Genomic DNA, 16,777 nt, shown 5'->3' on the forward strand with positions numbered 1-16,777 from the left:
GCCGGCGCGGGGATCCTCGGGCCCCCACCCCGGCGTGCTCACCTCGTCCGAGTCGTCGTGGTAACCGCCTTTACCGGCCGGCGTGACGGGGTCCAGCGCGTCGATGCCCTCCACGCCGTTGGCTTCCGCGTGCTGCTGCAGCACGGAGTAGCGATGAACCAGGAACCTGGCCGGAGCAGAGGCGGGTGAGGGAGGCGCTCGGGCGGCCCCCGCTCCTCCGGCGAGCCCGTTCTCAGCGCCGCAGCGCTGCCTGGCCCTGGCCACGCTCCTTTTGCCAAGGGCCAAGGCGGGCGACGCCGTCACCGCTGCCCGGCGCGGGGAGAGGACGGGGGGCAGGCGAACGCTCCGCGGCCGTTTCAGCAGGCGTGGACCTGCTCCAGCTGCGGGGCTGCACCCCGCTCCGGCCCGGCCCGGCCAGGGAGCGGAGAAGGTGGATCGCCAACCGGCGGCACGGGAGAAGCGGGGAGGAGTCAGGGACTGACCCCTTTCTTCAAGGAAAGGGCACTATTTCAACTCAATTCCACCTCCGCGTTCGAGGCTCAAGGGCTGGGGCAGCCCCCGCAGGAAGGCAGATGTTTTTCCAGCAAGCAGCAACCAGCCCCGTGCTACCTCGCTCACCAGGCCCAGCAACGCAACCGATTTCCCACGGCAGCTACTACGGTGAGGTCAGAGGCAAAGCTCAAGGCAGCAAAGCAATTAGTAGCTGCCTTCGTTGCTGGAAAGGGGAGCAGAGGCTCAGCGAAGCAGCTACAGATCTGTGCCTAAGAGCAGGCGGTTATCCAGGACCTGGGCTGGAGCGAGACAGCTGACGCAGGGCTCCCGCTTGTCCGTGCCGGAGCGGACGGAGCCTCACCTGCCCCCGCACACGTATTTCTTGATGAGGAGCACCCCGGCCACGGCGGTGACGAGCAGCAGGCCGACGACTGCCAGGATGATGGGAGTGGAGCTGGAGGACGCTGCCTGCGGAGGAGACGAGGAACCGGTGCAGAATTTTTCTACAGCCGCGAGATTTTAATGTTCACCCACCGAAACACGCCCAGCCCCCGGGTCCTGGGGGATGAAAAGCCTTTCGACAGCCTGCAGCCAGGCTGGGGCAGATAATTTCCAAGAGGGCCCGGGCAGATTTAGGTGGAGCAGTCCGGCAGCTTAGCGGTGACCGCAGGAAGTTTATCAGCCGCACGGCTGTTGGCAGGAGAGGGCCCCCGGCTCACTGCCGTCACCTCTCCCGTCCCGCACCGCTGTCACCTACCAGCTGGCTGGGGCTCAGGAAGTTGCTGGTGCATTTCTTCTTCAGGTCGGTCTCTTTCCGGCTTGGATTTTCCCCTCCTGAACACTTGTCTCCTGGGATCTTCCGGTACCTGGAATTGAGATGATACCTGATCCGCTGGCAGGAATATCCCCAGCTGTTTTCAGCAAGGTCAGCCCTGATCGAGGGTGCTGGATCAGAAAGGATTTTTCCCTGCTGGGCACAGGACAAAGAACTTCCCAGGGATTCGGTGACTGCCCCTGTGCTGACTCCGATGTTCCTCCATGCCCCTGGTTCCAGCGAAGCCGAGCCAGTTCACCTCCCGACAGCATCAGTCCTGCCCAAACCCAGCTGGCCCAGGAGGAGCAAGGGGTGAAAACACGCTTTACCCGCTGGTCTTGAGCAGCTCCTGCCTGCCGTACAGGCAGAACTCCAGGTCGTGTCCCTTCAGCTCTGGCTGCTCCACGCAGACAGACTGGTTCTCCGGGCGATAGTAGCCAAAATCGCTGCGGGCAGAAGAGCAAAGAGGGAGATCAGATCCCACTTGGAGTCCCAGAGCACAACCCACAAGAGACAGGCGGCCCCGGCCAGGCCAAGGGACTCGTTACTGGCATGACCTGGGGAGGGACAGCGCAAGGTGCAAAATCAAAGGCTACCAGAGGAAGTCCTCCAGAGTGCAGGGGCAGATGGATGGCTGCTTGGTCACCGTGTAGTCCCGGCCATTCTGGCACACTGAGGACTTGCGGAGGCGCCGGTACTGCTCCTTGTAGCCCAGGATGCAGCCGTCACTGGGGTCACTGGGATCGCTGGAGTGAGCCAGCCAGATGGTGTAGTCCTTGTCCTCGCCTAGGACGGAGAGGGCTCAGCCGCACGGCGCACGGGCAGCCTGCCTGCCCGCACCACGGCCTGGGTGAGCAGGCCCAGCCGCGCTCCTGGAGACGGCACCGCTCCGCGCTCGGGGAGGCAGCCTCACCCCAGGGTGACACCAGCAACCATCGGGATGCAGAAACCTCGACAGCTCGCCCTGGTTCACGCCGTCCCCATGGCTCGGCACCAAGGGTGACCGAGCCACGCCGAACCAGGGCAAAGGAGCGTCAGGGGCGAGAAGCGTGTCCCCCAGCCCAACACCAGCCGTCCCCAGCCTGCCTGGGCGCAACTACCCTGTCTCCAGGAGGCACTCACAGGTCCGGCTGAGCAGCTCGCTGAAGTCGATGGTGTACGAGACCCACTTGCGGGTTAGGAAGTTGCCCCGAAAGCCCCAGATGCTGACGTTCATGGACCTGGCTCCGGGCTCGGACGCCAGGCCAGTGAAGAAGATGGGGTCCTTGGAGAAGGTGTACTTATACCAGCACTGGCCTTCGTCTGTGGAGAACCTGCCAAGGAAGAGTTCGGTTGGGGACCAGAGCTAACAAGGGGCACTTGCTGCCCAGAAACCATCCCTCCCTCACACACAGGCTGGGATGAGACCTGCAGACACACCAGACACCCGCGGCCCACAGGGCCACAACACTTCTTCTCAGGGCCTGAGAGGGGCAAACACCCGTGCTGTCTGCGAGATACCCCCCAAAGCATTCCCCAGCTCCCCCTTGGCTTCGGGCCCCCCCAAATCAGCAAGACCCCTCGCTGCCTCAAACCAGAGCGGAGTGAGTTTGTGCATACTCGATCACGTTGATGGGCTGGCTGGTGTGTTCGATGGCTACGATGAGGCCGCCGGAGTCCAGGATGGCGTAGTAATGCGGCCCCTCCAGCATCCGTGCCCACGTGTAGCCCCCGTCGTCCGAGATGTAGACATCCGGGCTCATCACCGAAATGGCCCCCCCGACGCTCCCTGGAAGAAGGGGACGGTGTTAGCTGGAGGGACGTGAACCTGGGTCCTTCTCCCTCCCCTCCCACCATGGGTGCCAGTGGCAAGCACTGTCCCCTGGTAGGACCTGGCTGTGACCCACCATCCCCAATGAGCCCAGTTCCCCCTGGCCAGTGACATTCAGTACCGTGGGCGATGATGATGCCGACGGCGTTGGGCTCGGACAGTGGCACCATGGGCACGTTCAGCTTCTGGGAGATGCTGTAGGACGCGTGGATGTGGAGGCTGCACTGCAAATGCAAGAGAAGAGCCCGTCCAGGAGCAACAGGAGACATGTGTGTGGGGGGTGAGTGGCTGGCACAACCCTGCCAGCTCGCTCAGCCCCACTGCGGCCAACTCCAGCAGTGGCACCGTCAGCCTAAGGCAAAGCCAAGGAGCCAGACGGTCTCTCCAGGAGTGACCCTTTGCCCATTAACACCCAGCGGGAACAACCCAGCACCCCCAGCCCACTCAGGGCTTCTCGCACACCCCTCAAGGTGCCACCCATGACCCATTCCTGGGTCACACCCAGCTGGCCCTGTCTCCACAGCACCTCTTGCTGCGGCTGCTGGATGAACCCACTTGTCCTTCAGCATCCTTGTGCTTCCCTAACCCAGAGCAGGGCCCAGAAGTCTGTGGCCAAATCCCACCCCTGGCAGGGAGAGATCAGCCCTGCAACACAGAGCCAAGATACTGCCATCACCACAGGGCCCTGGGGTTACTGGTGTCTTGGCTCTGCGCCATGGGGAGCAGCTCCCCACAGGGTGACCTTGGTCCCAAGGGGAACGGGATCGCAAGACAGACCCACCTCTTCCTTGTTCTTTGCTGTGGAGTCACACGTGGTGTTTTTTGGCTTCCTCAGCGGTACCCACTCACCGCCACGGTCAAAGGTGATCACTGACTGGATGGAGTTGTCTGGTGGGAGGAGGGAAGAGCAGTTGGGAGGGTGCGGAGCACGTCCTCAGGCTCCGTGTTGCCTGTGGGGCCCACGGGCAATGGCTGCTCCCCAGCCCTGTGCCTCCAGCCCCGAGGCAGCTGCAACGGGAGTCGCGCTCCCCTCGCAATCCCGCAGGTGCCGTGTCTCAGCCCCGGGGAGGCTTTAGCCCCCGTTCTGGCGCACAGAGCAGGACGGAGCCTGGATGGCCCAGCCCGGCCACCCGCATGGTCGCTCACCTTCTGAGAGGACACTGGTGATGTAGATGCCCCGCAGCGAGGTGACGTTGGTGAAGTCTGTTTCCCCGCCAGTGGTGGTGTAGAGGTGCCGCTCCAAGGACTTGGAGTACACGATGCCTCGGTCATCAGAGGTGTAGATGGTGCCAAAACCTGTATCTGCAAGACAGGCAATGGGACAGAAATAACCGTGGGGTCAGGGAGCAGGCAGCCTGCTCCAAGGCACCACAACAGACGTGCAGTCTCCGTCTCTCCACCTACAGCCTGCTAAGAGCCTGCTGCTCCAGCCATGTCCCACCATGGGCAGGCTGGAGAGCAGGGACTCGCAGGGCAGGCTTGGGGTGGGCTGCAGAGAGGGGCAGCTGAGGTGCCCCTCACATGGGACAGAGCTGGCGGGTGCTACTGCTCTGGTTTTGCTCCAGTCCACACTTCTGTGGCTGGCTGAGGGCTCCCAAAACTCAAGTCCAACTCTGGACGCTGTTGCCACCTTTGCACAGGCGACTCTGCATGAGTCGCTCTCTTCGCGTCTCCGGGCAAGCGGTGACACTGCCCTGCCTTGCAGGGACAAGTCCCCTTTCCTCTGCAAACAGCTCAAAGCAGCACCCAGCACTGATCTGTCCCTGCCAAACCGAAGCCAGGCAGCCAGGCTCTGCTCGGGGGAGCTGATTCCCGGTGAGTTCAGGCGAGGAGAACCAGCGCTCCCAACATTTGGGGATGGCTCCTGACTCTTAAGACCCGACATCTCCTGTGGTCTCTGGGACGATCAGTGACAGAACTCAGATGGTCACAGCACCTCCCACCGACACGCACAACCCCGCAGGGACGGCAGAGGGTGGCAAGGGGAAGGGCAGAGGGACGACTGTGCAGCTTCGGTTCCCACTGCAAGGCTGGGGTCAGTGCTAGAAATGCCAGTGAATGCCCATGGGTGTCTTGAAGCTGCCATCTCCCCCTGCAACCAACCCGTTCTTGTCCCCTGAGGTTGCAAATATCTGTCGTCTGCAGGGAATCCCCGCAGGGACACCGGGGTTGTCACCGCAGGGTGGGAAGAACACTCCCAGCACGCATGGCTGCGTCCCCTTAACATCGCCCACCTTGGCCACTTATTTCCATTGCACTTTCCAAGATCTACACAGCCATGACCTAGCCCTGGGAACCAGGACGAGGCGCCAGTAGAGGGAAGGAGAAGCAAGGAGATACTGGCTGTCTGAATGGAGAAGCGCATGAGTTCACAGCTTAGAAAGAGGAACTGAAGGAAGAGGAGAAACCCTCATTGCCTCAGAACGGATCTACACACCACAAAGAGGAACAAGGTTTCTGGCAGCTTCTGCCTGTTAATTAGTAACGTCTTAACGAGAAAGTCCTAGCCCTGCCTGGGGGGTAGAGGGCTAATGCTGCATGGAGAGCCTGCTGCAGAGCATGTCCCCTCTGCAGAGACGATTCCAGTTGTCGCCAGCACTGACCCTGCCCCAGGATGCGTCTCTTGTCCCTGCTGCATCCAGCCTGGTTTACCCGGGGCACTCACCTCCTGGTTCATCCACGTGCATGAACACCAGGTCCTCGTTGGCAGCCAGGATGGAGTAAAACTGCTCGTGGCCCACGGAGGGCAGCTGGGCCATATTCCAGGTTTTGCCTTGGTCGAGCGAGACGTGAATGCGCCTCGTGTTGCCCTGGGGAGCAAGAGTGTCCTCCAGCCTCTGCTCACCCTCACAAGGCAAAGGAGGGCAGGGGCAGATGGGGACGTGGGAAGAGCTGCCAGTGGGGACAGGCCACAGGCGTGCATCACCTGCTCCCCACGCAACCGGTGCGCCCAGGGAGGAGGGAAGGGGATGACTACCTTCTCTGTCATGACGGAGGCGAAAAGGAAGCGCCCCCCCAGGCCGAAGGAGTAGATCTTGGTGCCGATGACCTTGAAGGCTTTGCCGAAGTCGGAGGTTTTCTTTAGCTCCAATAGCCCGAGATCAGCTTCTTAAGAAGAAGGGAAGGTGGATTAAGGCCGCCAGAGTGGACACGCAGGACGCTGCCTCTAGCTGATCTCTGCAGCCCAGTTTAGGACCTGGCCTCATCGCCACGACCATATCCCAGTGACCCCCTGATGCTGTCCCAGCTTCGGGGGTTCCCAGTTGACACTCACTGCCACCAAGGTCTCCTGCCCATCAACCCCCACCTAAAACCTGCTGTGGGTTCAAACATGCCTGAGATCCTTCCACAAACTTCGAGTACTGGCCACACGCAGCCCCTAAGCCCGTGAGAAGCCATGCTGCCCTCCTCGTGGGTCTCTGCTTCCTCGTCTGGACACCTAGGGATGCTGATGCCACACCACCACATCTTGGTGTCCTCTTCCCAGGTCCTATCCCGTTAACTGGCTTGTGTGACACCGTTCCTGTCCCCTACTCGCCCTGGCTTACAGAATCTTTCCCTTTTAAGAGGTACCGTCTACGCCGGGTGCTCAGGTGCCTGGATTCGCGGGCCACTTCACCCTCTGCCCTATGCTCTGCAGGCTAAGGGACCGCGTAGGGAGCAGAGGGTCTCCCAGAGGGCGCAGAGACGTGGCAGACAACTGTAGCTTGAGACAGGGAGGTACTTACTGCAAGAGTTGTTCAGGTAGGTGGTGAAAAAGATGGTGTCATTAGCGCCCCTGTGAAGAGACGGGGGAATCAGAGAGACACGTAGGGTACGATGCACCAGGGAGGTCTGGATCACGGGAGGGACCCTCGTACAGAGCCAATTCTGTGACCCATTTTCCAGTGCGGGGGGAGCTACCACTCGCATGGATTTAGCCCTCAGACCTGGGATGGGTCGCCCTGCCCTACTGCACTCACACCACCCTGTCTGCACTCTCCTTGCTACCCACAGAGCCCCACAGATCCACTGCCGGATCACACGACGCTCCAGAAGGAATCCTGGGTGCCACTGGGGAAGCTCAAACCAGGGAAGCCCCAGGTGGGGCGAGTCGCGGGGCAGCCAACGGCTCCTGGAGGCCAGGAAGGCTGATGGGTGCTGCTGCCGCGAGGGGACACAACACTTCCATCTAAATCAAAGGGGTTTGGATGAGATGGGCTCGTGTCCCCCACCAGGTCAGGCTGCAGAGGGGAGAGGGGGTTGCGAAGGGTGTCAAGGAAGGCGCTTCGTGCTGCAACCTCAGCAGCTAGCAGCCACCTCCACGGAGCCACGTGGAGGACAGCCACACGGAGAACAGCTGGCTGCGTGCAGTTCGATGCGGAAACCACTCCACCAGCAGCCACAATCCCCCTTCCCCAAATCATCCCCGGCCACCGTGCGGCCACTCACCACTTGGCCAGGCAGACGGCTTTGTGGATCTCCTCCCACTTCTCCCCAAAGTCCCTGGACACCCAGAGGCCGTTCTGCAAGAGCCGAGACGCGCGCGCTGGTCACCACGCTCGCTGATCACCACCTCCCGCTCTTCAACAGCCTTTCTCCCACCCGTCAGGGCTGCAAACAGCTGGTTCCCAACCTCCCCTGAGGGCCAAGCACATCCTCCGGCAGAACAGAGCCTGTTCCCCAGGACAAGTGGCCTCAAATTGGCCCTTCCTTGGGGAAGCAGCCTGGGCCAACCGGGCCGTTCCCAGCCACGGGCAGGGTCCCATCCTATCTCTTACGTCAGTGCTGAGGGCGAGCAGGTAGTCCGAGTTTTGAGGGTGGTACAGGATCTGCACCAAGGGGTGGAAGGGCAGGTCTGTCTGCATGAAGTTCTTGGCAAAGTCGGACGAGCGGAAGATCCTGCCACCGTGGCTCCCTCCGGACACGTCGCCCGTTAGAATGACCTGGGTGCGGGGAAGGTGGGAGCTCAGCCCGCAGGCAGCTCGGGTGACCCCGGCGGGATGCCCACCCAGGCGTGCCGAAAGCTCAAGAAACACCGCCGCACAGCTCTGCCCAGGCCGGTGGCACAGCTGGACAGAGGACAACTCCAGGAGCAGCCTCGCAGCAGACCCACACACCTGGGGCACACAGGGATCCTGGCACAGCAAGGCCACCTGCGTGGATGCATGGCCTCACCACGCACTCCTACCTTTCCCGAGTTCTCCGGGCCGATAGCCATGCCGAACTCGGTCCGGATGAACGTGTTATTGATGAGGTCGGTGATGTCCTTGAAAGTCTTCCCGTAGTCCTCGCTGCAAGGGAGAAAACGGCCCAGCTGCAAGTCAGCACGGGACACATCATGGGGACTGGGGGCTCAGCCTGTCCTTGGGGTCTGCTCCTAGCAGCCGGGAGGCCAACTTGCCTCTTCTTGTAAGTCCAAGTACCCCACATGCCCCCAACAGGCAACGGTAGGGTGGAAACCTAGGGGAAGTCAGGAGGGGAAACGGTTGCCTGACTCCAGCCCATGCCCTCCCCACCAGCGGTGGCATTTCCACCCTGGGTATCGGTCCCCATCATCACTGCCCTCGCCGCAGCGGAGGGACCGGAGGAGCCGAGCGGCCCCAGAACAGACTGAATCCGCTAGCGCAGGGAGGATCCTCACACAGTGCTAAACTCGGCTCTCGCGGTTCCCTCGCGGTGACAGCAACCGCCTGGGCCGGGCTGAGCCCTGCCAGCACAGCGGGCAGACGGTAGGTAGGGCTGCGCCAGGACCGGGCAGACCGAACGCATCGCCCAGCCCTGCGGTGGCCGGCAGAGAGGTGTGATTAATCACTAGGCCTCGTTGGGACGTGGGGACGCCCCGAGGGCAGCGCGGGGCTCACCTCCGGTAGAGTTTGGACTGTCCAAAACTCATGATCACCAGGGGCACCTGGAACGTGGTCAGGACAAGGATAACCTGGGTAGAAAGAGGCAGCAGAGCGTTAAACACGGACGTCTCTATCTCATTCGATTTTTAAGAGCTCCCCCTGTGCGTGCTTCCCTTCTCCACCCACCTCCCTGGCCCTCTCCCAGAAAGAAGGGTGCTTCCCACTGCCCGGGGCTCCTGTGCCACCCTGGGCTGAGTCACTGCTTCGGTCTGACCGGCCCCGCAGCCCTGCAGGATGGTGCCGCGTTGGGATCTTCCCCCCAGCGGGGCACCCCCGGAGGGAAACGCGGCTGCTCCGCCAAGCCTTCGCCCCACCACGTTACTTACTCCTGTGCTGTCTCCCAGCCAGGAGAGCGACACGGAGCCGCTGAGATCGTCGAAGACGCACTGTGGGAAAAAGGGACGGGAAGAGCGTTCAGACGCCTGCGCGGAGGGAGAGCCGGGCAGGGAGGCAACGCGCCCCACAGGCCGCCCCGTCCCGAAGCGCCGTGCACGTGGCTGCGCGGCGGACGCCAGCGACGCGTGGCCCGTCAGCCACCTTCCCCCTCCTCTTGGCCTGGGATAGCGTCCAGGAAGGTAACGCTATCCGTGCAGGCTGTTCCCAAAGGTGTATGGCAAAAGGAGCCAGAGCCAGGGGCCAGGGCCCGGCACCCGGAGCTCTGCGTGACTCAGCACCACCAAGCAGCTCCTGCCCCCGGGGGTATCCCGACCCAGGCGTCCTGCCCTCGCCGGGCCTCTCCTCCCTGCTCAGATGCTCATCGGCCAGTAGAAAACGCTCCCGAACCCAGTGTCCACCTGTGTCCCAGAGCCAAGAGCTCCCAGCCATCATTTCCCTATGGGGAAGCTCCTGGCCCTCCCAGGCAAGCCAAAAGCCTCCCTGTCCCAGCTCGTCTCCTCTGACGTAGCCGGCAAGGAGGAGGAGGGACTCACGGCAGGTTAAGCAAGGCAGCTCGCTCCCTGCTCCCTCCTTTGCCAGGGCACGGAGCTGGGCTGAGCCAGGAGCTGGCCACCCTCACTCCGCAGTCTGTCCACGTGTCCATCCTGGAGCAAGCAGGGTGATTCCAACATCCCTGCTCGCCCCAGGGCCGGGGAGGGAGCCAGACACTGCCTTTACGGCACTGGGCCATATTGGTTTGGACTGGAGCAGAGCTGGGAGCAAGCAGGAGCCTGGGAGCAGTGGGACTGGGGAGAGCAGCCAGGCACGGGCAAGCTGCAGGGGGGCTGGAGCGAGGATCTGGAGACTGCGGTGGGAAAGCTGGGAGGTAGGAAAAACTGCCACGTGCAGGAAACAGGAGCAGCAGCCGGGGCCGGGAAGGGCATCCCGGGCTGGGGGTGCGAGCCGCCGGCATCCCTGAGCCCTGCCGAGGAAGAGAAGGAAGGAGGCCACGGCCACGGTGGCCCGGGAGAAAGGCTCGCGCGCTGCGGGCGGCTGGGCTGGGGCCAGGCAGGCCAGGCCGCGTCGCTCAGGGCCCCGAGGCCCGTCCCGCGCCATGGACCGCGGCGGCACCGCATTCATCTCCGAGAGAGGCCTTATTAGCATCTCATTAGGAGAGAAGGGGGAAAAAAAAAGAGAAAGAGAGGAAAGAAATGTAAATTAGCTGCTTGCATGACAGCCAAGCGGCAGGGAGCGTCGGCAGAGATTAGAGACATAAAAGTGATCCAGGCGGCGGAGCGGAGGATGCGAGCGCCAGGACCGGGGCCCCGGCGGGTGGCGAGCCCCACGGCGCAGCGGTTCCCCGGGGGTTTCTCGAGCTGCCTCCCGCGCCTGTCGTCGCGGGGAGGCGAAGCCGCGGCGGGGGCTCCCCGCCGAGAGCCGCGGAGGCATTTCCCCGCGAGCACCGATCCCCGGAGCCGGCGGAGACGCGCTCTGCTCCTTCCTGTGCCGGCGGGAGGGGACCGCGGCGCTATTATCCGGCCGTCCCCGCTCTGATGTAACGGTCGAGGCGGTTTCCGGAGAGCTGAAACGCTACGGGCTCCAGGATGGAGCAGGGCAGCGGTGAACAGCAGAAACCACACGGCAAGCAGGGCTGGGGCCGTGCGGAGCGCAGGAAGGGCAAGGTCCTGGGAAGGAGCCGGCCTCGCTGCAACACAGCTGCAAGCAGGACAGCTGGAAGCTGAGCAGGACCCGACAGCTTAGAGCAAAGGAGCGCGGGTTTTTTTTTTAACCAAACTCCCAGCATCTAGCAGAAGTGCCTGCCGGCAGCCGTGGTTCAGCAGACTGCAGGAGAGCAAAACCAAACGGAGCAGATAAGGCGGAATGACGCTCAGAGCAGGGGGAGCCGAGGCAGAAAGCTTCGAGGCGCAGACGCTTCTTGGCTGAACGTGGCAAAAGCGGAGGGGAAAAAAACCACCATTGTGCTTCTCTTATTATTAGAAATGATCTGACCCCATCAGTCACGAGGGCAGAGCTAAAAATAAAGTCCCAGGGGAGGTGAGCTGGGGCCTGCTGGCATTGGACCCGGTGGCCGGGCGACCAGGCCGACATCTGGCCAAACCGGGCCGCTCTCCGCCGAGGGAGGCCCCCGCCGAGCGAGCCCGAGCGCAGAGCCGGCTCCGGCGAGCGAGGGAGGGAGGCGCGAGGACGCTGCACGTTCCCGCTCCTTCCCGGGGCTTCGCGCCGTGCCCCCGCCGCCCCGGGGGATCACAAGACGCCCCATCGCTCCGCGCTCTCCCGCAGCACCACCGCCGGGCTCGGCGAGCAGCGGACCCGCGCCAGAGAGCTCTGCTGCGTTGCAACTCGGCGCCGCGCCGCGCGCCGGCTCCCGGGCTCGCGCCGCGGTCCGTGCCTCCTCGCCCAGCGGGAAGGCAGCGGCCGCTCGGCCGCCGGGGAGGGCCGCGAGCGAGAACGACGTCTCGGCCTTCCTCGCCCGTCGAAAACGCGGCTCGGCAGTAAGAGGAACGGCAGGTCGCGGGCTTTGACTCATCCAGGCGGCTCTGCGGAGCGCCCTTGCCAGGCGAAGGCTTAACCGCGGCTGGCGAAGCGCCGCTGAGCTCAGGCCCGAGGCGTCGGGCGGCGTCAGCTCGTTAACTCGGTGACGAAGCCGGCGACGGCGCCTGCACCGCCGGACCACGCAAACGGCACCGGGACGGTGTTTGGCTCGTGGCCTCCCCGGCCACGGCGCGGTGCCCCTCGCTGCCCCGGCACCGACCCAGCCCGCCCGCCCGTGCGGGTGCCGGCGCCACGCGACTCGGGGCTCCCCTAAGCCTCCTGCCCGCCCGCCCGCCGGAAAGGCGGCTCCGGCGGGCGGCGCGGGCTCACGGCAGCCCCGCGCGCCGCCGGGCCGCTCCGCAAGGAGGTTCTCCAGGCTAACGCCGGCGACCGCGGCTCCAAACGAGCCCGGTCCCGTGCTCCCAAGTCAGCAACCGCAGCAGAGAGCAACTTCCCTTCCGTCGCCCCGTGCAGCGGCTGAGGAGCCTCCGAATTCGGGGCAAAGCTCTTCACCAGCCAGTCCACCGGCAGCGACGTTAAACAAGCCTCAGAGCAGATAAGCGAGCGTCTCCAGAAACGTCCCCGTTTCAGCGTTTACCGGAGGGAGGCCACGACCCGCGGCAACGCTCGTGGAGCCCGGCGGGGCGCAGCGGAGGAGGACGAGGACGCGGGCTCAGCTCGGCCCCCGCGGGACGGGCGGCCCCGGCGCGAGCGCTCCGGCCGAGCCAAAGGGCGCCGCCAGCCGACGGCGGCCCGGCCCCCTCGGCGCAGTTAATGTTCAACCCGGACGGCGGCGGGCGGCTGATCCGGGGCTGCCCGCGAGGGTACGGACCGGGCAGCGCCGGCGCCGCGGGCAGCTCCCGGCGCCGCGGAGGACGAGGGAGAGGGCGGAAGCGGCTCGCCCGCGGGTTTTAAGGTCGCGAGCGGGAAATAAGCAGGGCGGATTAGATTTTAGGTCGGCCAAATCTGGCGACATCGCTTAATCTTCCGCCGCCGCCGCCGGGAGACGCCGCGGCCCCGGGGCGCCCCCCGAGCCGGCTGACCGGCCGGCACACGGAGACGCAGGAGCAGGAGGAGCCGCACGGGTGCGAAGGAGCCGTCAGTCTGTCCGTCCCCCTCCCCGCAGCGGGAGGGCAGGACGGCTGCGGTCTTCCCTCCCGGCATGCAGCGGGGTGTCAGCCTGTCCGTCTGTCCCGTCCCTGTACAGGGCAAAGGGAGGTGGAGAGCCTCGGCTGGCTGGCTGCTGTCCTGCCTGCCTGTCAGTCTGTCTGTCCGTGCAGGCAGCGCATGCTTGTGCCGGGAGGCTATCCACGGGAGATGCCTTGCTACCCACCCCGCTGTCAGTGCCTGCATCTGTCTGTCTGTCTGCTCATGCCTATCCTGCTGTTGCCTCTCTGCAAGTCCTCTACCTGTCTGTCTGTCTGGCTAGCTGTCCCCTGTCTGCCCTGATCAGTACAAGTGGGAGCGGGGGGGGGGTGTCTGTGTGTCTGTCCTGGAGCATGTGTGCAGGAATGTCTGTCAGTCCTCCCTGCCCTGCCCAGCAGATACAGGGGGACGGGGCGTTTGTCCGTTTGCCCTAGTGGGCGTAGGAGGAAGATGTCTGTCTGTCTGTCTGTCTGTCTGATTCCCGCTGGAGATCACTTGTCTGCACCAGGGCCTATGGTGTGTGGGTCTGTCCAACCGTCCTGGGGGGGATCTGTCTGTCCTTCTGTCTGTCCATCCCTCCCAGGGGCCACTGGGGGGGGGGAGAGCACAGAGGAGGACGACACACACCGTCTGTCCGTCCGTCCCAGTAGCTGCGGGGGAAGCGATCTGTCCGTCCCTCTCCACAGCTGCGTAGGGCAGGCTCTGTCTGTCTGTCCGCCCCACCTGAGACCTGCTGGGGCGGGGACGTGTGTCTGTCCTCTGTCCTGCTACCTGTGTGTGTGTGGGGGGGGGAGGGGTCTGTCCTTCCACCTGTCCGTCTGTCCGTCCCTGTATCTCTCGTTGGGCGAGGGGGGGTGTCCGTCCGCCCGCCCCGCGGCCCGCCCGCCCGCTCACCTGGTGCGTGTTGTTGCCGAGGGCGGCCGGGACGCCGCGCAGGCCGCCGCAGGCCTCGTCGCCCGCCGCCGCCAGGCTGCCGCCGCCGGGGGCGCGGGGGGGGCGCGGCGGGGCGCGGGGCGGCGGCGCCGGGCGCAGCCCCAGCCCCGGGCCCGGGCCCAGCGCCGGGCCCAGCGCCAGCGCCAGCGCCAGCCCCAGCGCGCGCGCCGCTGCCCCGCGCAGCCCCATGGCGACTCCGGCCACCGGCCACCGCCCGCCGCCCCGCGCCGGGCCCGCCGCGCCACCCCCCCCCCCCCCGCCCGGCGCCCGCCCCCGACGCCCCATTGGCGGTCGACGCCTGCTCGCCCCGCCTCAGCGCCCCGCCCCCGCCCGCCTCGCCGTCGTGATTGGCTGTGGGCGCTGTCGCTCCCTGCCATGGCAACGGGGCGGCCCCGCCTCCCGGGCACCCGGCTCCGCCCCCGCCTTCTGATTTGCCTCTTGACTTGTCAATCCGCCTCTCTCCTCCCTCCGTGACTGGCTGACTCCCCACGATGCCGCACGGCCCGCTGCCCCGCCCTCTCCCTCACCCCGGAGCCTAACCCATCTAGCGACAGCCCTCTGATTGGCGGCCGCCAATCAATCAGGCTATCGTGGCCGCGCAGCGATTTTCTGATTGGCCGAGGCGGCGGGCACCCGGGGAAGGCCCGCCCCCTGGCCCATTCGCAAAGCGGGGGCAGGCCCACGTGGGCGGAGCGCTCGCGGGGGGGGGGGGGGGGAGGGGAGGGGAAGGAGCCCAGGCGTCCGGCGGGCAGCCCAGCCCCCTCCCCTGCCCCTGCCCCAGCCCCAGCCCGGCCTGGCGGGGGCAAGCAGGCACCCAGGGCTCCCTGAGGCAGCCAGGCCTCGGGGAAACCTCGCAGCCACGGGGCGGGGAAGGCAGGGGGACCCCCCCCCCCAAGGCAGCCCCGCCGGGGGAGGCTCCGCTGCGCGTCCCTCATCCTGGCGTCGGGCCTCGGCTCCGGGCTCTCGGCTGCGCGTTTGCAGCCTCAAGCGTTGCCGGCGCAGAAACAACCCGCGTCCCGGCGGCTCGAGGCGGCCCGGGGGGACTGGGGCCGTCTCCAGGAAACGGGGCGCGGGGGAGGCGGCGCGCAGGCCCGCCGGGGCGGGCGGACAGACAGACGGACGGACGGCGCCGAGCTGGCAGGAGGAATGAGAAAAACAAACCCGGCGAGGGAAAAACGCGGAGAGAGGGCAGGGCCCGGAGGCTGCGCCGGGCCCGCGGCCGGCCAAAGGGATGCTTTAACGAGCAGGTTCGGGGGCGAGAAGCAATCGTCTCCCCCCCCCCCCCCCCAGCAAACCCGGCTGCTCTTTTGGGCCTGATAAACCTTCGCCTGGCACCAGCACGGCTGCGATTCGGCCCTGGCACGAGCCGCCTCGATCGCGTTACACAAGCAGGCCGGAGCGCGTCCGCGGGGCGACGCGGGGGCCAGAGCGCAGCGGCACCCGCCGCGGCGGCACGGCACGGCACGGCACGTCACGGCACGGCCCGCCGGGCGCCGCGGAGGGCTGCTCGCCGCGCCGCGCGCCGAAAGCACCTCTGCAACTGGGAATTAAGCACAAGATCCCTGATCTTCTTGACAGGCAGTGCTTAAACCTCCTAGCGCTCCGCAGGAAGTTCATCAAAACACACTGGGAAAAATTCCTGCCTTCTTTGGTACTCGCCCTCCTGGCCTTCGTCCTTTCCCCTTTGCAAAAAGGGGATTTTCCTCTTACTGCCCTGTCAGCCTTTTGCTTTTCTATTTTTTGAAAAAAAATCCGCGAGTTTGACATGTGAAAGACCTAAGGAAATAGACCTTCGTGATGAGCTTCTTGGGTGGCATTCGACTGATCCAGGGCACCTAGATGAAGAGAGCAGAAGCAGAGCTCAAACGCCCGGCTGGGTCGTGCATGTGCAGGGCTCTGTTAGGCTCGGATCCACGCTTGCGTTCACACTCCAGCTGAGTCTGCTCACTGAGTCAGTAAAAAGCTCCAGCTTTTTCCTTTCCCTCAACGGAGCCAAGATGGATCAGATATAAGGAGCACAAAGCCTTGATTTTCAGAGGAACTGGCTACCGTGTGATGCTGCCACCAGTAAACCATGTGATTAGGGAAAGACATAAAGGACCATTTTCTGCTGGAATGCCATGCGGGGAAGAATTAGCTTTTTGTGTTTTCTAGGACATAAACAAACCTAGAAGGAGCCCTACCTCCGGGAACAGCAGGTTTCTTCATGTGGCAGGGTTTGCAGAACAGCTGGAACGCTCCTCAGCTTCGTCTCCAAATAAGAAGCAGGAGAACATGACCTAGCTTTGAGTTAATATAAACATTTAAAGTACTTAAGATAAAGGGTGCTTATTTTTTCCACACACACAGTAGCTGTGCAAGCTGCATTTACTGGATGGGTTTGTTAGGGCAACACTTGGGGCAGCAGCCCAGATACCATCTCTGGCATGCCAAATATTCGAGGCAAGCGAGCTCCACCCTGCAGTTTCCCCCTCATCGCTTCCCAAGTTCATCTAGGGATGAAGAGCGTCGTAGAGAGACCAGAGGTGGCAGTTCAAAGGCCGCGCAAGTAGAGTGAAAGTTGAAGGACTTGTTTCCCCGCTTCAAGGCTATCAGCACTGAACAGCAAAGCCCACCAGCCACTTGTTAATTCTTCCACCTGCAGGTATAGGTGCTGTATTCAACTAGTATCACAAGACCTCAGGCATCACCTGGCTATCCAGCTTGTTTCATCCGAACTCTTATCCGGTGAGGGGAAAACCTCATTTTGCAGCAGAAACTCGTAGG

The 16,777-nt window shown here is 64.2% G+C and overlaps 1 protein-coding gene across 3 annotated transcripts in view; it reads right to left on the reverse strand.

Annotated features, from left to right (window-relative positions):
* The window catches only part of SORT1 (sortilin 1), a 222,261-nt gene that overhangs the window by 1,532 nt on the left and 203,952 nt on the right, over positions 1 to 16,777 (reverse strand). Inside the window, exons 1-19 of one of the 3 annotated variants that reach the window (XM_062595056.1) lie at positions 13,973 to 14,055; positions 9,331 to 9,390; positions 8,960 to 9,033; positions 8,287 to 8,389; positions 7,877 to 8,041; positions 7,548 to 7,621; positions 6,845 to 6,894; positions 6,094 to 6,224; positions 5,782 to 5,926; positions 4,263 to 4,418; positions 3,898 to 4,004; positions 3,238 to 3,340; positions 2,906 to 3,074; positions 2,429 to 2,619; positions 1,903 to 2,092; positions 1,636 to 1,752; positions 1,250 to 1,358; positions 854 to 960; positions 43 to 166 (exon numbers count right to left, since the gene is read on the reverse strand). In XM_062595056.1, the coding sequence (XP_062451040.1) occupies positions 43 to 166; positions 854 to 960; positions 1,250 to 1,358; positions 1,636 to 1,752; positions 1,903 to 2,092; positions 2,429 to 2,619; positions 2,906 to 3,074; positions 3,238 to 3,340; positions 3,898 to 4,004; positions 4,263 to 4,418; positions 5,782 to 5,926; positions 6,094 to 6,224; positions 6,845 to 6,894; positions 7,548 to 7,621; positions 7,877 to 8,041; positions 8,287 to 8,389; positions 8,960 to 8,991 (2,073 nt within the window). In that variant the 5' untranslated portion in view covers positions 8,992 to 9,033; positions 9,331 to 9,390; positions 13,973 to 14,055. Of the gene's footprint in view, positions 1 to 42; positions 167 to 853; positions 961 to 1,249; positions 1,359 to 1,635; positions 1,753 to 1,902; positions 2,093 to 2,428; positions 2,620 to 2,905; positions 3,075 to 3,237; positions 3,341 to 3,897; positions 4,005 to 4,262; positions 4,419 to 5,781; positions 5,927 to 6,093; positions 6,225 to 6,844; positions 6,895 to 7,547; positions 7,622 to 7,876; positions 8,042 to 8,286; positions 8,390 to 8,959; positions 9,034 to 9,330; positions 9,391 to 13,972; positions 14,056 to 16,777 lie in introns of those variants that run through there. The other 2 variants (XM_062595055.1, XM_062595054.1) reach the window with 2 other exon arrangements.

This window comes from Rhea pennata, chromosome 25 (assembly GCF_028389875.1).
Source record: "Rhea pennata isolate bPtePen1 chromosome 25, bPtePen1.pri, whole genome shotgun sequence".
Lineage (NCBI taxonomy): Eukaryota > Metazoa > Chordata > Aves > Rheiformes > Rheidae > Rhea > Rhea pennata.